A 21,761-nucleotide genomic window follows, 5' to 3' on the forward strand; every position below is an offset into this window, starting at 1 on the left:
CAAAAGAGTCAGACACAAATTAGGGACTAAAGAGCAAGAGTCTGACCTCCTTTAGTAGTATTTTAATGTGCCCATTCTTTAGCTTGTTTACAACCCTTTAATATATTTTGTTAATTTTTGTGAAAACTAGTGTTCCATGCTAGTTGAAAGAGTTATCTTGTTTATTTCACTTATATTTGAAAGAGCATCCATTCTCATTTAAGTTTGAAAGACTGCCTCCTCATCTAGATATGTTACAATGGTAAAAAACAACAACAACAACAACAACAACCAGAAAAGAGATTCTTCTCTCTGTTGCATTTACCTAAACTAACCTGACCTGCGGCATGTGCTGGACATTGAATAAAGATCACCTATAATGCATATCAACCTGTGTTGCATGTCTTCCTTCTCCTCTTTTTTCTCTTAACTTTGTTAACAACTAACCTGGTTGCTCATTCTACCATTGTGGCCTCATCTTGACTTTTTGATCTGTATGTGTTCACCTCCTGGTTAAGAACTCTTCCATCATCTGAGGTCATCATCTCTCCTTTCGTGACACTGACCTCGTGGACCACTTGGGACACAGATCACTGCCCTAACCTAGTCACAGGTATCTTCCTATCTCACATGCTTCCATCTCCTTCACCAGCTCCAATGCCCTCCCCATATAGCTAACATACTCCAGTCTTTCAGATGAAATTTTGCAAATATTCACCTTATCCAAGTCACTCATTATTTTATGAATTGCAACCTCAAATCTTTATGATTTATCTAATAACTCAGATTCTTAAAAAGTCACATATGAGCTGAAAATGAGTCAAGCCAAAGTGCACCGCATGGCTTTATCCTCTAAACCAGGTGACAGCCCAGTCAAGCTGTATAACCTCAGAAATGTACAACGGAAACAAAACCACATGGGAAAGAGATGGGAGCAGAGACCCCTCTGCATTTGATGGGCCTGGGGACGTTACCAGACTGAAGGTCCATTCATGAACTTTCAAGGAGTAAATTCACTGGGTATTGTTTCAAGTATGCTGATGCTATAACTCTACTTCTACTTCTCTAGCTCAAATGTTATTTTGTCAGATCCTGTCATAAGAAACCATGTTAGAGGTTCCATTCTGTATCGTTAAATTCAGCCGTGATCGTATAGTGGTTCGTACTTCGCATTATGTATCCTTAATCCATAGACTTCCAGCTGTGGCACAAACAGCCAAAGCCATCACAAGCAGAAGCTGAGCCCCTGAGCACACGTGTATGTTCACTCTGTGTGGAGCACTAGAGCCCCTCCTTTGTTCTTTCATTTCAACAGTTTTTTTTAAATTGAGGGTCTATTTATGTGTTCTAGACACTGAAAATCCAACAGAGAATAAAGCAGTTTATTACATCAAGTTTCCCTTGTAGAACTCATACTCAAGGGAGACAGACAATAAATAAGAAAAAGGAAACATAACAGTTATATTAGGGATAAAAGCTAAAGATCAAAAACTGGAAAAAGAGATAGGGAGACTAGGCAAGACATCACAGGTGCCATTTGATCAAAAGTCTAAAGGAAGAAAGAAAGGCAGCCTGGAAGATCTCTGGCAGAAGAGTATCCCTGACCAGGAGAACAGAAAGGACCAAGGTCCTGGTGAGCCCAGTGGGTCTGGGGAAGTGTGAGAAGAGGAGAACAGATGGGCTGGAGGCTGGGACAGACCATGTACTGACTTCCGGGTCATGGATGAGACTTTGGATTTTCTTCTGAGTTAAAACTAGAAATAACTGCTGTGTTTCGAGGAGCACATGGTTTGTGTAATACGGTGCAGATAACAATGAGAAGGTGTCATGACAACAGCAGAGGCCGGTGGCAGGAACCTAGGTGTGAGATGCTGCTGGTGGCTGGACCAGCACTGTGTCGGGGTGGGGTGGGGGGGTGGAGCAAGATGGGGTCAGAGTCTGGATATATTCTGAAAATAGAACCCAAAGGATTTTCTGGCCCACCATACATGAAGTGTGAGTGAAAGAAAGGAGTTGAGGATGACTCCCAAGATTTTTTTTGATCCATATAAGCATCCCAGCAGATCTTCTCAAATGTTCAAAAATTTTCTGATACACCCAGGAGTTTAGGAAGCATTACAAATAACAGTAGTAGTAATAATGCCAAATGGGTAGTGCTTTATAATTTTCAAATTATTAAAACTTTATTTACTTTATTAGACTGTTAGGTATTTCTGTTTTCTTGATTTATGTATACATATATACATATATTTTTTTGTTGGTTATAATTTTCTTTTTATCTGTTTCCACCTGCAAAATTTTTTCTCTTACCTAAAGAGTACCAAAACCCCTGATGTTATTTTAGGAGAGATGCTGATGGCTTGAGCCAGGGTGATGGTGGGGGTGGCAGGCAGTTGGGAAACAGAGGGAGCAGAGTGAAGGGGTCAGAGTCTGAATATATTCTGAAAGCAGAACTAGAAGGATTTTCTGGCAGGCCTGATTGGATGTACGAAAGACAAGAAATGAAGAATATAAATTGTCCTAGTGTGTTAATGGTAATGTCTTCTTATCTCTGATTAGGGTGAAGAGTATTAGGTGATAGCATTAATTTGTGTGTGACTCATTCAGCAGTTATTATCTAATGCCCTGAATGCTTGAGACACATCAGTGAACAAGATAGGCAGAAATCCCAGTTCTCAAGGAGCTTACATTTTGGAGGACAGACATACACACTCTTTCTCTCTATGTGTATATATATAATTTCAGGTGACAGTAAGTGCTAAGGTGAGGGGTGAGAGAAGGAAGGAGCATAGATAATACCAGGAGATTTGTATGTAGTTAATTCTCAGAGCTTGTTAAATAATGTGTGGAATTTATTCCTATGTCTATTTCTATTTAACAGTTCGATACTGGGAAATGCATTCATTTTATCAATTTGACTACCAGTAAAATAGAATATGGGTTATATCCTTAGCATTTCTATGTTCTTCAGAGTATTAGAAAAGAATTAAGGATGGTGCTCTTGAGCCCTTTGACTGTTCCCCACGGGGATGGTGGTTTAGTCACTGAGTCGTGTCCGACTCTTTGTGACCATGGACTGTAGCCCACCAGGCCCTTCTGCCCATGGGATTTCCTAGGCAAGAATACTGGAGTGGGCTGCCATTTCCCGCTCCAGGGGATCTTCCTGACCCAGCGATCGAAGCCGGGTCTCCTGCACTGCAGGCAGATTCTTTACATACTGAGCTACCAGGGATAGCACTATTTTAATACTGGGCAATAAACTTGGGGAGACATAGTCATTGCAGGCACCTGGGTTTAGACATCTACTTCCCATCACCTCTATTAACCTACTGAGCCTGTCCTCATTAGGGCTCTTCACTTAGAACACCATTACTGCAATCATATACTGTATTTTTAGCATCTTATATAAACTTCCCCACAAATGCCCAAGTTATGTAACCAGCTCCCCTCCCCCAGGCTTTCCTCCAGCCTCTGAGAGACTGTTAGAAGGGGCGAGGAGGTGTGTGTGGTGGGGGATCTCTGTCCGGCAACTGAAAACGCTCACGTCCCAGGGCTGGTTCTCCCTCCTCAGGACACGGCTGGGTGTGCACCCATCAAAGTGTGTTTCTCATCCCTCCTTTCTGCTTTTCAGCCTTCACCTTCTGCTGTTACATTTTCATCAGGTGTCACGTTGCTGCGCTCCTGTGCCTGGGAGACCATCTGCCTCCTCTCTGTGTTCAAACCAACCCCTGGGACTCTGCTCCAGAGGCAGAAGGCACCTGAAAGAGAGTTCCAGTTCTGGCATTTTACAGGTGGCAGACGAGGCTCAGCGGGGCCAGGGGACTTCCTCCGTGGTACACAGGTATAGACGCGGTCCAGATCCCTGGATTCTCTGATGTGACTTTTATAAACGAGCAGCTGCTTGGGACTCAGTGTCCTTACGGCTGTAAAACGAGGGGTGTGCCAGGTGGCCTCTAAACTCCCTTCCATCTGGGCCTTACGTATCAATATGCCATTGGCTACCCACTGACTATATTTCATTTTAGAATTTACTGTTCTCAATGCATTGACCAGAATGTTACTAACTGGAGAGGACATAATTTTGCTTGGCTCTTTAAAGCTTAAATTCTGTCTTCTTTTTTAATGGTAAGAATGTGAAGAAACAAATGGTAAATTCACCCACAGTTAAAAAAAAGCAAAAGAAAAAAGGAGGTTCAGATACACATCTTCAGCTGACTCGTGCACAAGAAAAGCACTGTGTTACGTGATGCTTAAATAGTTTACCTAACTATATCAGGAAAAGGCTCCTTCTGGCGCAGTGGGGGCGGGGGAGGGCTGGGATACGCAGGGAATGATGGTGATAAGCATTTTCCAAATTAGGAAACAGATATGCTTTTCTTCGTACTCTTACATAACTGATCTATTTTAGAAGACAACACAAAAAAACTGAAATGAAATACAAATCTCATCATTTTACTACTTTGTTAGCAAAGGCACAAGCAAGTAACGCTGGAAGGGAAAGAAAGGAGTTTTACCCCATCCTATTCCTCTTGGTCTGGAGGTTACCCGCCCCCCCTCCCCATCCACCACACACACACACACAGGATTCCCTCTCTTTCCTGGCAGGCTGCTGGGTGAGTCAGAGACCAAAGTCCAAATTTTTTTTTTTTAAAAAATGAATGAAGAAAGATACTAATTTTTCTTTCCTCTGAATTGAAAACGCAGCCACATCAAAGTACATACCGTCTCGTGGTGGCACAGAATGACAGGCAAGTAACCTGTCTTCGAGTCGGTGATAGTTTTGCCCCAGACTTCCTGATTCAGAGGGAAATTGTGCAGCACACAAAGGCCACAGAGGCAGTACAACCTCTTACATAAATAAGTTACATAAATGAGAACCAGTTATGTAAATGTATAAACCAGCAAACACGAATTATAGCCATTCACAAATGCCAAGGAGAACACAGCAAGAGTCCTCCTACAGTCCCATCCCCCGCCCCCATATTATCAAAATTGTACTATTTTATTTCACACCAGAATCAGATGTGGCTATTTGTCACATTTACTGGGGAAAGAAATTCCAAAGGAGAAATGATGTTTCATACTATTTTCTGAATATTATATTTTACTTTGGGGGGAAATTCCCTGGTTAAACCTGAATTATATTTGATAAGAAATATAAGCATATTTATCAGCTTCCACTTTTTTGTGTAATCATGAACACCCTGTGTTAAGTAGTTACTGTTGTATATTCTGCAAGTGGCTGTTAAGGATAGGAATATATCACAAAAGTAAACGCCCATGGGCATATGGATATTTGTTTTACTACTTACCGTTTCAAGTTTCAGATGAGTTTGTGGGTATCTGACTAATGTAATTCTTCAGTGTATTGAAAGATGGCAGTAACTCAGGGGCGTGGAATCAGATTCAAGGTTGTGCTTGTGAATCAATCCCAATACGCCCCACCTTGATTGATTGGAATTTGCTACTGGGGTTTCAGCTGCAATTTGCTTAGGTTCAGTGTGGATGATGAGTGAACTCTGCACCCTATAGGAACAGGAGCCTCGACTTTTTCCTTGTTGCCTTGGGGTCAGTGTATCTCTGACTCTGAAGTTGGGAGATTTGCTAGTTGTGTAGTAGAAATATGTGTCACTCAAAGCAGTTTTGAGCCTAACTGCCTATTCTGTAGAAAGAGGGATGCTGATGGAACGTTAGTCAGGTTTGGACATAGCATGCTCAGGTTAATGTTCCCTTTAGCTGATTTGAAAATCTCATGTGAAATATTTTTATTTAAGATCTAATAATTGCAGAAAGAGTAAAATGATTTTAAACCGTGGTATATTTTTAGCTGTGTGATTTTGGGCAAATAGCTTTCCCTCTCTGGGCCATTGTTTCTAACCTTTGAAAAAAGGACAGCTTTAACAATTTATGCTGTGTGCTGTGTTTAGTAGCATAGTAGTGTCCGACTCTTTGTGACCCAATGAACTGTAGCCCGTGAGGCTCCTCTGTCCATGGGGATTCTCCAGGCAAGAATGCTGGAGTGGGTTGCCATACCCTCCTACAGGGGATCTTGCCCACCCAGGGATCCAACCCAGGTCTCCCACATTGTAGGTGGATTCTTTACTGCCTGAGCCACCAGGGAAGCCCCTAACAATCTAGTACCCTACAATCAAATCTATAAATACTTTCAACGGAGAGCTTTAAACTGGTTGCCACCAAGTTTCAAGGAAATATAACCCATTATACAAAAACCAGATCATTTTCCTTCTCCTGTGGGCAAAACTGCAGACCTTACTTGGGTTTCAGTGATACGGTAACTGCCCCGTGAAAAATATTCATCCTGGCGTTTTCTCTTTAAAAAATGCCTAATGTAGGCCTTAGCCAGTTGTGCGGTAGTAAATGAAATGTGGAGAGGAACCTGTGGGCTTCCTCCCTCGAGATGGGGGACGAGTTTTACACTAGAAAAGCAGCGGTAATTTGGCACCAGGCGAAATTGTCTTAGACCCTTCAGGGAGTCGTCTCAGGTGTAGGAAGTGTGTATGTAGTGTGTTAGTTGCTCAGTGTCTGACTCTCTGTGACCCCATGGGCTGCAGCCGACCAGGCTTCTTTGTCCATGGGATTCTCCAGGCAAGAATACTGGAGTGGGTTGCCATGCCCTTCTCCAGGGGAGCTCTTCCCGATCCAGGGATGGAACCCAGGTCTCCCGCATTGCAAGCAGATTTCTTTACCATCTGAGCCACATTTCGTTCCTAAAGTTGACCTACTCTAGACTTAGGGAAATAGAGAGTCGTCCCACTGATTGTGCCCGTCCCTGAGCCCTCGGCCTCTACGTGTCCATCTGTAAGTTGGGTATAAACGAGTAAACATGCAGATGAGCACCTGACCTGTGGTAAACTACACTGGGAAGATCCCAGGGGCCAGGAACAGGGGGAGCGGGTTCCAACTTAGGTGGGCATTTATGTCAGGATAGGATGGCGATTTGAACCTCAGTCCAGGGAGGCCGGCTGTCCGGCGGAGATGTGCCAACGAAGCAGAGGTTAGGGGAGAACCTGTGACTGGGGGGGTGGCGGTGAGGGCCCCGGCGGAGCAATCAGGTGGGGGATGGAGCACCGGGCTCCTCTGTGCTTTGTTCAGTTACAAGCCAGGCCCTTCTTTCCGGAGAAGCCAATTAGATCCCCGCCGGGGATCATCTGACCTCGCGTCTCCCGCCAGGAGGGGCTTCGGCAGGGGCGGGGCTGGCGGTCGCCTCCTCCGGGACCCGGCCGCGGGCCGTGCGGGGGAGTCCCGGGCGCCGCCGCGCAGCCGGCCCCGCCCCGCGCCCGCCGCGCCCCGCCCCCGGGGCTTCCCGGGCGCGCGCCGCCCCGCCGTGTCCGCGCGCCACGCCCCCCTGCTCGCGGGCCGCGTGCGGAGCCGCGCGCCCCGGAGGCTCCGGGACCGTGGCGGCGGGCGGCGGCGGCGGCAGAGCAGCCGTCCGCGGGCCATGTCTTCCCCGGCCGTAGCGAGGAGCTCCCCGGGAGGGAGCCAGGAGGTGGACTCGCGGCCGCAGAGGCAGGGCCGGTTCTGGGAAGTGGGCGGCGGCGGCGGCGACCGGCTGGAGCGCGCGGCCGCGGAGTCGGAGCGCTGGGAGCTGCTGCTCCGCCGGGGCGAGCTGCTGGCTCTGGGCGGCCACCTGAAGGGCGCGCTGGAGGCGTACGCGGCGGCGCTGCGCCGCGGGGCCCCGGTCAGGCCCGAGTGCCTCGGCACCCTGGTGGACTGCCTGGTGTTCAACTATCGGCTCCGCCACGGCTTGGGCTGGAGCGCGAGCCCGGCGGGGGGCGCCGACCGCGGCGTTAGCGCCGGCGGGCTGCTCAGCTGCCTGGGCTGCCGGGGCTTCCTCAGCGAGCCGGTGACGGTGCCCTGTGGCCACAGCTACTGCCGCCGCTGCCTGCGGAGAGAGCTCCGCGCGCGCTGCCGCCTCTGCCGGGACCGACTGCCGCCCGCCGCGGCCGCCGATGCCCTGGGGACCTCCCCGCGGCCGCCTCCGGCTGCCGCCGCCACCGCCGCCTCCGGCTTCAGGACCAGCGTCGTTCTCAACCACCTGGCCGAAAAGTGGTTCCCGGGCCAGCGGGAGAGAGCCCGGGCGGCCGGCCGGCTCGGGGAGCTGCTGCACCAGGGGCGCTACCGGGAGGCCCTGGCCGCCGCCTGCGAGGAGCTGCGAGCAGGTGAGCGCGCGGGCCCCGTGACCGCACCCTTCCTTCCCCGACGCGCGGGGCGGCCCCAAGCTCGTCTGCGCCCCAGGCCGGCTGCCGCCCAGGGCTTGCGTCTCGGGGTCTCGGGGTGTGTGTTTTGAGGGGGGTGTGTGTGGGAAGGGGCGGCGCCCCGAGGTGCTTCGGTCACAATGGGGATCGCCCTCGAGCCGACTGTGACGCGGCGCGGGGTTCCCTCCGCCTCGGCCTGGCGCTGTGGCGGGCGCGCCCTGAGCGGAGCGGCGCGGAGCGGGTGGCCGGGCGAGGCCGCGCGAGCGCGGGATGGGGAGGGAGTTGGGCGAGCCTGAGCGTCGCTCGCTTCCTGCCGCTCTCTTTCCGGTAATTGGCCGCCCGGGCCGGGTCCGCGGCGGGGAGACGCCTTGCCGGGGCGGGGAAGAGGATCCCCAGCCGAGGCTGGGCGTGCAACGTATATACCTTGGTCTCCCGCAAAAGTCACCGGGGCAATTGGAAGCCGCGGGAGGCAGAATTGCATAAGCCGGGGTGGGTGGGGGTGGTGGAGGGCGTTGTGTAACGGGTGACGTCGGGTGGGCGTGGCGGGAGCTGGGCGCCCGCACCCCGCACCCGGAGGCCCGGCCGGAGCTGCCCAGGGTTGTCCCAGTCTGAAATGGGAACGCCCGGAGACTTGCTGCCTCTTGATGGTTTCCACCTGTCTGTTTCACAGCGTGCTTGTTTCAGAAACGCGTGTGCTTCTTTTCGAATGCACGTAGCTCACGGTGAAGATAATAGAGGTAATCGCTGATGGAGTTCGTGGCCACGCTTGTGTTTGCCTTTCCACACTCCTGATCAAGCTGTGGCGGGGAAGGGCCTCTGAAGATCTTCGATCTGTTCCTTCGCCGCCAAGAAGCAGGGTCAGCTAACCTAGGCTAGCCACTTTTTTTAAGGTGGTTTTGGGCTGTGGAGACCTTGGCGGAGTTAGTTAGCTGTGTAAAATGAAGCGTTGTTCTTTAAATCGGTGGTTTTCTACTTTGGGGTTTCCCTCCACCCCCACCTCTGGGACGTTGTCAGGGGCCATATCTAGAGACATTTTTGGTGGCCACCCCTTGTGCGAGTGGAGTGGTGCTGGTACAAATAGTGGGCAGAGGCCACGGAGGCTCTTCAGGATCCAGTGATGCGCGGGACAGTTTCCCACACAATGATCAAGGCCCAGTGTCAGTTTTGTCCCTGTTAAACCTTGTGGGAAATAAGCATATTTCAAGATGTAATGGAATAATACTTGGCGAATTAATCACCAAGAAAGTAGGTATCCAGAAGATAAACTGATGTGAGGTTTGAGGTGCATTTTTAAACTATAACTGAAAGCATCTTCTTGGAGGCTTTTTTTTTAAACCCTAAGCGCTCAGTCATTTTGAAGTAGTCACTATGTTAAGTCGTTTAATACCTTTAGAATTCAAACCGCAAACTTGGCATGCTTTCATATGCTTTCAGTATCTTTATGGGGAGTAGCAGTTACAGAAGTAGCATGATAGACCCAGAACAAAACAGAACTATTTGGAATACAGAATTCCTCAACAGCTCAGTCTCTCTGGATGAATCGAGTTTGAATGGTCAACGAAGGACAGACCATCTAGGACACGTTCCTCAAAATGAAGAAGCAGAAGCCGGGGCAGTGACATGACTTGTCACCAGCCACACAGCCAGCTGATGTGTGGAGTAAACACTGTGTCCTGCATTTCTCCTAAATGTTGGACCAGGGTTCATCCTACTGTTATAGCTCATCCGGTGAAAATGTGTGACATCAATTCCCAAGGAAGTTTTTTGCCACTAGTGTGAAATAAAGGAGAAACTTACTGACAGCCCTATTCATTATTAACTCTCACTGATTTAAATGGTTTGACCGCTTAAATTAGGAATTTTGAAAAAATTCAGGTCCTAATCCACAGAAGAACAGGGAGTACATTTACTAATTAAGATCTAGCTTAGTGTTCTATGACCAATAATCTTTTAATTAAAGAAGATTTGGGACCTGGGATTGAGGATATTATTTTTAACAGGAAAAGACTGAAATATCTACTCGTTTTCCTTTTTTTTCAATTTGCATAGACAACATGTGGGAATTTTGTCCATTCAGCTGCTTCATTCTACTTTGCAGGACTAGAACCCAAGACTCCTTTGACCTCGTCCATTTTCTCCTCATTTTTAGGTCTTTGAAAAATCTTTTAATTCCATACTCCAAAATGTGTCTGATTGGTACTAATGAGGATAAGTTTTTTCATCCTTTGAATTTTTAGTACAGAGTAAGAAGAAAAAAAATCTTAGAGCTAACAAATTATAGTTGATGGAGTGCAGATATTATGTGTTTAGCAGTTTATGAGCGTAAATAAAAAGGTTTAGTAGAGTTATAAATCTACTTGTGCAGTTAAGGTTTAACTTTTTGAGAGCTGGTTAGCTAGAAAGGCATTTGAAATGTGTTTGTGTAATTGGACAGCTGTACCCAAGATAACTTCATTATTGCTAACAGTGAAAAAAGACTATAATTTTTTCGTATAATTCTTAACAGTGAAACAAGTAAATACTATTAACTAGAAAAAATAATCAGTCTACAGTTAGCCCACACACATCCAAATTTAAGCCCTTTCAACAAGAAAGGAAAGCTAGAAAACCTCTGCCAGAATCAGAACGTTCCCATTGAGATTACATAAGTTTCTGTTGAATTGAAATATATTTAGATAACATTTAATCCATTGATCTTTTGGTATTAACTCTCAGATGTTTCATAACTTTGTCTTTTTAGTATTCAAGGATATTATGTAAAGATCTTTTCTGCATTGGTTCTTTATACTTAAGACTCTTGAAATGATCCCACTCACCTATGCTCTTCTTTGTTTGATTTTTAATGAATTTTTACACTGACTTGCCACTCTCCCCACAAAGAAGACCAACAGAACAGTATAATTTATAATTTGAAATGGTTAGAAAGTAAATAAAAGTCACAGGGAAGAGAACATTTTATTTAAAATACTTGGGGAAGAAAAGTTTTATTTTTAATATTTAAAAAAAAAAATTTGGCTACGCCGGGTCTTATTTGCAACGTTCAGAATCTTCTGTGTTTGTTGAGGCATGTGGGTTCATTTTTGTTTTGTTTTGTTTTTAGTTGTGGCGTTTGGAATCTGTAGATGCGGCATGCAGGGATCTAGTTCCCTGACATGGGCTCGAACCTGGGCCCCTGCATTGGGAGTGCAGAGTCTTAGCCATTAGACCGCCAGGAAGTCTCTGTTTTAAATATTACTTGTGTATTCCTTGTTAGGTATTTCAGAATGTTTTATATCCTTTCATTGTCACAAAGAATCCTATGGAGTACGATTATCCTCAGAGGGAAATTGAGGCACCTGGGGTGCCTCGTACAGCCTGGTAGTTAGAGCTGTGCGTATTGGTGTCTAAGGACCTGGGTTCGAATCCCAGTGCAGTCTCCACCTGCTCTCGGGCCTTGGGCCTGTGTCTAACCTCCCTGTTTTGCTTTCCTTATCTGAAAAGTGAGCAGAGTGTCTACCTCATAGATAGATAACAGCCATAACAACAGCCTAGGGCTGTTGTGAGAATTAAGAGAGTCAAAACATGTGAAGTGCTCTGAATGGTGCCTGGCAGATAAATACCCATTAAATATTAACTAAAATATTTTTAAAATGTAAAATTTGCGCCCCAGCTAGAAGATGATTTAGCTCAAATTGAAATCTAAATCTTATAATGTCAAGTCCTGTTCTTTTTTCTCTACCACATTAATATTACCAGTGCATGTGTGCGGGCTGTTGTTTCAGTCTTGCCCAGCTCTTCATGACCCTATGGCGGGTAACCTGCCGTATTCCTCTGTCATGGAATCTCCAGGCAAGAATACTGGAGTGGGTTGCCGTTCCGATCTCCATAGGATCTTCCCCACTCATGGATCCAGCTTGGATCTGCTGTTTTGCAGGCAGATTCTTTACCATCTGAGCCACCAGGGAATATTAACAGAGTGAGGGTTAAATCCTGATTCTGGCCTACATATGTTAATTAGTAGAAACATTTTAGCATACAACAATAAAATATAGATGCTGCAAGGCTTTCCTACTAAAAAGATTAGTCAAATTATGTGTATGTTAGTCATGTCCAACAGTTTGTAACCCCATGGACTGTAGCCCGCCAGGCTCCTCTGTCCATGGGATTTTCCAGGCAAGGATACTGAAGTGGGTTGTCATTTCCTTCTCCAGGGGATCTTCCTGACCTATGCCTGCATTGCTGGCAGATTCTTTACCATCTGAACCACCAGGGAAAAAAGATTAGTCAAATTGTAGGTAAATACTGAATACATTTAAAGAAAATGTAAAAGGTTTTTAACATGTTATTAGTCAGTGAGGTTAACATGAAGAGATCTGAATTTATCACCACGAAGAGTCGGACAAGACTGAGTGACACTCACGCTTCACTTCAAACTTACGTATCCCTTGGAGTGGGGCATGGCAGCCCACTCCAGTATTCTTGCCTGGAGAATCCCATGTACAGAGAAGCCTGGCAGACTACAGTCCATAGGGTCACAAAGAGTTGGACACGACTGAAGTGACTTAGTATGCAAACTTATGTATGCCCTAACTTACTCTGCCAGATACTTGAAACAGTAAACAGTGACATTTATATGGTGGTTTATAACTTCATAACACATTTTCACTTCCTTAACTGAGTCTTACTAAAGATCATGCGAGATAGAAGAGCATGTGTTAGTACCCCGAATTCACAGAATGTAGAAGAGAGCTCCAAGAAAGTGACTTCTTAAAGGCAAGCAAGTAACCAAGTTACAACTGAAAGCAGAAACTGGGCATGTGAATATTGCTTCTGAGACTGATTGATTTTAGAATGATCATATAAAACAAATCTTAAGTGTTCTTGTTATTTATTTAACAAGTGTTTATTAGAGCGCTTGCTATATACTAGACTTTGTTTTAGGTGTTGGAAATACAGAGGTAAACAAAATCAGGTGCCTGTCCTCTCAAGAGAGTTTCTATTTTTTGTTTCTCCTAAAGTTGCAGCAAATTGGTATTTATTGAAAACAGTCAGAAAAGGGGCTTATTGCTTAACTGATTTCTAACAAACTGAGTGTATATCTTGTATATCTGATTCATCTTTCCTTTAATTCAGAAGTCCACTTTTAGGATTTTTGCAGTGCCTCAGGGTCACTATTATAACAGCATGTTCTCATTGTTATAGAAAATGAAAAAGAAGGTTATATAAATAACTCTTAAGTGGTCGGTTTAAAATAATTTCTATGTTTTTACCTTTTATTCATCAAGCAAATGATGAAAGATTTACCAGAGCTCAGTTAACACAGATTTCTCATTATTTGTATATTAAACTTTGGTTTACTCAGAATTGTTTTTATATTTAGTGAAATATTTCTGCAGGCTTAGATGTATTCAAGTGTAATTTTAAATGTATTTGTATAGTATTCTGCCTCTAATGGCTTCCCTGGTAGCTCAGTTGGTAAAGAATCCACCTGCAATGCAAGAGACCCCAATTCGATTCCTTGGTTGGAAGATTCGCTGGAGAAGGGATAGGCTATCCACTCCAATATTCTTGGGCTTCCCTTGTGGCTCAGCTGATAAAGAATCCACCTGCAGTGCAGGAGACCTGGGTTTGATCCCCGGGTTGGGAAGATTCCCTGGAAAAGGGAAAGGCTACCCACTCCAGTATTCTGGCCTGCAGAATTCCATGAACTGTATAGTCCATGGGGTTGCAAAAAGTCAGACATGATTGAGAGACTTTCACTACTGCCTGTTGCATTATAAAGATATTTTTCAAAATTGTCAATATGTTTTACTATAGAAGGTGAATGATTTAAGAGAACTCTAAAATGCTAAGCAGAAGTTTCTGTTCAATTTTTTTCTCTTTTTCTTGGGGTATTAATAGAATAGGATCATTCTTTTTTGCTTTCCTTCCTTTTGTCCAACCTGCATTACTAATCCCTAAAGATATTTCCTCTGTACATGGAATTCTCCAAGTAAGAATAGTGGAGTGGGTAGCCATTCCCTTCTCCAGGGGATCTCCCCGACCCAGGTATCAAACCCAGGTCTCAGGCATTGCATGTGGATTCTTTATCCTCTGAGCGTTCAGTTCAGTTCAGTTGCTCAGTCATGTCTGACTCTTTGCGACCCCATAAATCGCAGCACACCAAGCCTCCCTGTCCATCACCAACTCCCGGAGTTTATTCAAACTCATGCCCATCGAGTCGGTGATGCCATCCAGCCATCTCATCCTCTGTCGCCCCCTTCTCCTCCTGCCCCCAATCCCTTCCAGCATCAGGGTCTTTTCCAATGAGTCAACTCTTTACATGAGGTGGTCAAAGTACTGGGGTTTCAGTTTCAGCATCAGTTCTTCCAATGAACACCCAGGACTGATCTCTGAGCCATCAGAGAAGCCCAAAGATATTTCTTATCTGGCTAAGGTTTATTTGAGTAAAAGATGTAGAAAATACTCTTCTGATAACCTTGTATTAAGAACTGATTTCATTTCTTTATCAACTTGTTTTGAAATATTTTGTAATATTAACAATAACTGTTATTTATTGAGTGCTTATGTGCCAGGCCTTGTGTTAACTGTTAACATATATCCCTTAAAAATTTTTTTTATTTATTTGGCTGTACCGGGTTTTAGTTGCCACACATAGGATCTTTGATCGTTAGTTGTGGCAGACTGGATCTAGTTCCCTGACCAGGAATCAAACCCATGTCTCCTGCATTGGGAGAGCAGAGTCTTAGCCACTGAACTACAAGGTTAAGTTCCCTCACAACAGTCTTAAGATGTTGGTATCTTGAGCATTTTATAGATGAGGAGTCAGAGGTTCAAAGAGTTAAGTAAATGGTTAAAAGTGGATCAGAACCCAGATCTTCGAATCCAGTGGTTATGATCTTAATTAGTATGCCAAACTACTATTCCTGGACTTTATTCATCTCTAATAACTTGTCAGCCAGCAGCTCTTAGTGTAACTGTGATAACCAAGTTCTATAGAAAAACTTTGGTATTTAAGTTAGCCACTGGAATTCTTAAACTAGCTGAACATATAAAAAGAAAAGACACTCAAGAGGGATGATAAAAAGGAAATGAACAGGGAATTTTTATACTTACACATAAATAATTCAAATAGCCAATAAACAGTTTTAAGGTCAAACTCACTGAGAAAAGGTACACTAAAATAATGATGCTGTTTTTCATTTGTATTTTTAAATTAACTTATTTTAAATGAAAGATGAATATTTTTTAATGATAAAAAGTGCAATTCACAAAGAAGATAGACGTAAAACCGTTAGACACCTAGTAACAAAGAAACAGGTACATCAGAAGAAATATAAGGGAAAAGAAAAAAATACATAATCATAATGAGACATACAAACTTTTCTCTAAGAATATTTTATGAAGTGCAGTAAAAATAAGAGAGCATCTTGAATGATGTCGTTAATAACTTGAATGTAATAGATTTATGTTTAATATATATTAATCTTATGTCCTACACGGATATATTTAAAATTTTGTATCTCATATGTTGTTATTAGATGTCCATAGGAGATTTAGAAAAACTGGCAGAAAGATAAACATTACTAAATTTCAAAAAGTAGAATTCTTGGTGTGTGATTTGGTTATATATATACACCCATATTATTTTTTCAATTTTCCGTTATAAGATATTGACTATAGTTCCCTGTGCTATGCAGTAAACCTTTGTTGCTTGTTGCATATATATGTTTTTAAAATTAGAAATCTAGCATTCTATTCATAATAAGTTGAACAAATGTAATCAAAATGTCAAAATACTTTTAATTAGGCAAAAATTCATTTTCTAAAATATGTTATACATATTATTTATGTATATGTATACAAAAGCTTTTCTACTGTGCTTGAGAAAGAACATCAAAAAAAAAAGAGAGATGGAGAAATTGGAAATCATAAAGTAAATGAAATGGGAGCACTGAATATGAAATAGAAAAAGTGAAGCAAACTAGATAAAAGCTCCTCATATAGTCCAGTTGTTTTTAAACATGGCTGCTTGTTAGAAACGTATCTGGAGCTCTGGCAAAAAAGAAAAAGCAATATCCGGGCATTTCCCCCCCCACCCCCCCCAAATCCCATGATAATTCTGATATGCATCTGGATTTTAAAAAGTTTTTATGGGTTTTCCTATTAAGTGGTAGTTTTGGTGATACAGAATTCTATTTTTCTGTTGACCAATCATGATACAGTGTTATTAAGTGGGTAATAGTTACATACTCACAACAGTAAAGGATGTTTATCAGTTCTCACAATCAACAGCCAGACAAAAAAGAAAAGATAATTACAATTGCAAGCCATAATGGAAACATGACTAACCTAACAATATGAAATAAATACAATTTTGGGGGTCAAGCAGAGTGATGTGGTAAGTGGAAGTGCACGTGTTTTCATCTGCTCAGCCAGTCTATCTCTTTTGGTTGGTCCTTTTAATTCGTTTACATTTAAGGTGATTATCAATGTGTATGATCCTATTACTGTTTTCTCAATTTGGGGAGTTTATTTTCTGTAGATATGTCTTTTCCTTCTCTTGTTTCCTGCCTAGAGAAGTTCCTTCAGCATTTGTTGTAAAGCTGGTTTGGTGGTGCTGAGTTCTCTTTTGCTTGTCTGGAAAGCTTTTCATTTCTCCATCAAATCTGAAGGAGAGTCTTACTGGATAGAGTATTCTTGATTGTTGGTTCTTCCCTTTCATCACTTTAAATATATCATGCCATTCCCTTCTGGATTATAGAGTTTCTGCTGAGAAATCAGCTGATAGCCTGATGAGAATTCCCTTGTAGGTTATTTGTCGTTTTTTCCCATGTTGCTTTTAACATTTTATCTCTGTCTTTAATTTTTGTCAGTTTGATTACTGTGTGTCTTGGTGTGTTCCTCCTTGTGTTTATCCTTCCTGGGACTCTCTCTGCTTCCTGGACCTGGTTGACTATTTCCTTTTCCATATTAGGGAAATTTTCAGCTATTATCTCTTAAAATATTTTCTCAGGTCCTTTCCTTTCTCCTTCTGGGACTCCTATAATGCAAATGTTGGTCTGTTCAATGTTGTCCCAGAGGTCGGTTAGGCTGTCTTCATTTCTTTTCATTCTCTTTTCTATATTCTGTTCTGTGGCAGTGATTTCCACCATTCTGTCCTCCAGCTCATTTATCCATTCTTCTGCCACAGTTATTCTGCTGTGAATTTCTTCTACTGTACTACTCATCTGTTTGTTTGTTCTTTAGTTCTTCTAGGTCTTTGGTAAACACTTTTTGCATCTTCTCAATCTTTGTTGCCATTCTTTTTCCAAGATCCTGAATCATTATCACTGTCATTATTCTGAATTCTTTTTCTGGAAGGTTGCCTATCTCCACTTTGTTTAGTTGTTTTTCTGGGTTTTATCTTGTCCCTTCATCTAGGACATAACTTTCTGCTTTTTCATGCTGATTATGTGTTAGTCACTCAGTGGTGTCCGCCTCTGCATCCCATAGATTGTAGCCTGCCAGGCCCCAGTCTCCTCTGTCCATGGAATTATCCAGGCAAGAACACTGGAGTGGGTTGCCATTCCCTGCTCCAGGGGATCTTCCCAACCCAGGGATCGAACCCAGGTCTCTCACATTGCAGGCAGATTCTTTACCACCTGAGCCACCAGGGAAGTCCTTAACTTTCTGAAATGTGGTTTTGTTTTACTTGCTATGGAACTGTGGTTCTACTTACTTCTTCTGTCTGCCCTCTGATGGAGGAGGCTAAGAGGCTTGTGTGAGCTTCCTGGTGGTGGGGCAAACTGGGTCTTGCTCTGGTGGGGAGGCCCTTGCTTAGTAAAGCTTTAACCCAGTTACCTAGTGATGAGTGGGGTTTCGCTCCCTCCCTGGTAGTTGTTTGGCCTGAGGCAGTCCAGCCCTCAGCTCTGCAGTCAGCTTACTGGCTACCTTCTAGAGGGTTTGCACCAAGGGGGACCTTCCTAGATGGCTGCATCCAGTGTGCCCGTCCCTGTGGCTAGTCCCCGCTGACACACACCTCCACAGGAGACCCTCACACTAGCGGGTGGTTTTGGTTCAGTCTCCCGTGGAGTCACTACACCTTTCCTCTGGGTCTCGGTGTGCGCAAGATTTGGTTTGTGCCCTCCGAGACTGGAGTCTCTGCTTCCCCCAGTCCTGGGGAGGTCTTGTAATCATCCTGCTGGCCTTCATGGTCAGATTCCCTGGGGATTCCCTGTCCCTTTGTCGGGTCCCCCTGCTGAGAAGCCTGACGTGGGGTTCCAGACCTTCACAACGGTCAGAAAACTTCTCTGGTATTATGGTTCTTCTTGCTCTCCATTCTGTGGGCTACTCACCTGGTGGGTGTGGGATTTGATTTTATTGTGATTGTGCCCCTCCTACTGTCTTGCTGTGGCTTCGTTTTTGTCTTTGACTGTGGGGTATCTTTTTCGGTAGGTTCCAGTGTCGTCCTGTCGATGGTGGTTCAACAGCTAGTTGTGATTTTGGTGTTCTCACAGGAGGAGATGAGTGCACATCCTTCTTCATTTGTATTTTTCTAGGAAACAAAAATACACAGCTTCTGTGAGTGTAAAATTTTTATAAAAGGAGGGTGAGCAGAATATATTGAAGGCTTTGTATAATATATCTACATAGCTTTCTACACGGAGAAGGAAATGGCAACCCACTCCAGCGTTCTTGCCTGGAGAATCCCAGGGACAGAGGAGCCTGGTGGGATGACGTCTATGGGGTCGCACAGAGTCAGACACGACTGAAGCGACTTAGCAGCAGCAGCTTTCTACACAGTCACTCAGCTTTCTAGAAAATAAGGAAATAAGCTGATATGTAGAAGCTTATAGATAAATGTTCTTTGCATTACTTTTTATAGTAGCAAAAATTAGAAGTAATAGGGAATTTTACATAGATGGTATATATAGTGGAATACTTTACAACCATTAAGTATCTTGTGCATATAATCACATTGACAAAAAAAGCAGATCATACACAGTATATAGGGTATATTTCATAGAACTATACATTAAGAATGTAATCTACCCACACAGATGAGTGGGTAGGTTATATGCCAACACTGGTTATTTCTTAGTTCATGAGAGCATGAATTGAGCTTAACACAACAGATTTTAATGAATTGCTTTGTGGTGGGAAAAGGATCTTTGGTTCTTAATTTTCTGTATTTTTCAAAGTTTATAGGTAAATATTTTATAACACTTGTTATTCAAAACAAGTTTCTTGAAGATGAGATAAATGATGTGTACACACCTCTTACTACCCATCACCTACTGGAAAACAGACGAGAAGTCCCCACTCTGGAGAACTCTCTTCCCGCAGCCCATGCGGTACCTTGGACCACTTAAAACTAGTTTCCTCAGATGTGTAGCAGAGTTTTATTTCAGTTGTTTTATTTACCTAAGTACTCAGATACCACTGTGTCAAAGAGAAGAGGGAATGAGGGCAAGAATTGACGAGCCCAAGGGGACAGATTTTAATGAATTTCCCCTGTTTCAGCGGACATTTATCAAAGCCAGGAATAGAGGATACAGGGACAGTAAATAATGGAGGGAGCTCAAAAACAGATTTTTTAAAATAATTAAATATATGCTACACACATACAGGGATGGAACACAATCATAATAGCAAACACTTAAATAGAGCTTATAATGTACCAAGCCCTGTTGGAAGTACTGTGCATGAGTTGCCTCTCTCGAGGAGCCCTGTGAGCCCTGCTAATAGCAGAGGCGAACAGCAGGGACTCTGGACTCAGGCGGCTGGAGGGAGCATCTAGAATCCTTCACTTAGGAGCTGTTTGGTCTCGGGCAAGATACTTAAACTCTCTGTGCTCAGATTCTTTACAAAAATGTGAACAGTGTTAGACCCACATAGGATTGTTCTGAAGGTTGTAGATCATTTAGAACAGTTCGTAGTTTTTGTTGTTACCAAATAACTGTATTAACTGAAAAAAAATTATCATCTCACATATTTAAAATTCTTGCCCTTTGCTCCTTTGTGTATATTTTTGCATTTTAAAAATAAAAAGTCTATTTAAAATTAGTTCAATTCTTCCTTTGGGGGTAGGTTTCTTTTTTTTTTAATTTTTATGTTATCAGCCATAAAAAGGAACAAATTTGAGTCAGTTTTCGTGAGGTGAATGAACTTAGAGCCTGTTGTACAGAGTGAAGTAAGTCAGAAAAACAAATACTGTGTATTAACACATATATGGAATCTAGAAAAATGGTACTGATGAACCTATTTGCAGGGCAGAAATAGAGACGCGGACTTGAGAATGGACTTGTGGACACCGTGGGGGAAGGAGAGGGTGGGACGGGTTGAGAGAGTAGCATTGACAGATGCACACTACCACGTGTTAGAGAACTAGCAGGAAGCAGCTTTATAGCCAGGAAATTCAGTTCACATGCTTTGTGATGACCCAGAGGGGCGGGATGGTGGCAGGAGGGAGGTCCAAGAGGGAGGGAATACACGCATACCTTTAGCAGACTGACTTCATCGTGCAGCAGAAACCAACACAACATTGTAAAGCAGTTACCCTCTGAATAAAAATGTTTTTATTTTTATTGGTGTTAGGTTAACAGTGCATTAGTTTCAGGTATAGAGCAAAGTGATTCAGTTATATATATATATGTATTATTCTGTTTTAAATTCTTTTCCCATTTAGTTTATTACAGAATATTGAGCAGAGTTCTCTGTGCTATACAGTAGGTCCTTATTGGTTATCTGTTTCAAATGTGGTGGTGGTTTAGTTCTCAGTCGTGTCCAACTCTCTGCAACCCCATGAACTGTAGCCCGCCAGGCTCCTCTGTCCAGGGGATCTTCCTGACCCAGGAATGGAACTCAAGTCTCCTTCATTGGAAGGCAGATTCTCTATCTGTTTTGTAATAAGTTCATTTGTATCAATTTTTTTTTCCCATTTCACATATAAGCAATATCATATGGTGTTTTCTTGTCTTTTTTTGACTTCACTTAGTATGATAGTCTCTAGGTCCATTCATGTTGCTGCTGATGGCACTATATCATTTTTTTATGGCTGAATACATATGTATGTACCACATCTTCTTTATCCATTCACCTGTAGATGGACATTTAGCTTGCTTTTGTGTCTTGCCTATTGTAAATAGTGCTGCAGTGAACACTGGAGTGCATGTATCTTTTCAAATTCTGGTTTTCTGTGGATACATGTTAAGGAATGAGTTTGCTGAATCATATGGTAATTCTGTTTTTAGTCTGGAAGTGTTCTCCATAGTGGCTCTACCAATGTACATTCCCACCAACCGTGTAGGAAGTTTCCCTTTTCTCCACACCTTCTCCAGCATTTATTGTTTTTGATGATGGCCATTCTGACTGATGTGAGGTGATATCCCATTGTTGTTTTGGTCTGCATTTCTCTAACAATTAGCCCTGTTGAGCATCTTTTCATGTGCCTCTTGGCCATCTGTATGTCTTTGTTGGGGAAATGTCTGTTGAGACCTCCTGCCCATTTCTTGATTGGGTTGTTTGTTTTGACATTGAGCTGCATGAGCTGTTTGTAGATTTTGGAGGTTAATCCTTTGTCAGTTGTTTCATTTGCAGATAATT

General features: G+C 43.4%; 1 protein-coding gene across 1 annotated transcript in view; it reads left to right on the top strand.

Moving 5' to 3' along the window:
* Positions 1-7,356: 7,356 nt before the first annotated feature.
* LONRF1 (LON peptidase N-terminal domain and ring finger 1) overlaps positions 7,357-21,761 on the top strand; it is a 45,150-nt gene continuing 30,745 nt past the window's right edge. Inside the window, exon 1 of the mRNA XM_065947272.1 lies at positions 7,357-8,159. Within this exon, the coding sequence (XP_065803344.1) occupies positions 7,439-8,159 (721 nt within the window). The 5' untranslated portion in view covers positions 7,357-7,438. The remainder of the gene's footprint in view (positions 8,160-21,761) is intronic.

This window comes from Muntiacus reevesi, chromosome 10, assembly GCF_963930625.1.
Source record: "Muntiacus reevesi chromosome 10, mMunRee1.1, whole genome shotgun sequence".
Taxonomy (NCBI): Eukaryota; Metazoa; Chordata; class Mammalia; order Artiodactyla; family Cervidae; genus Muntiacus; species Muntiacus reevesi.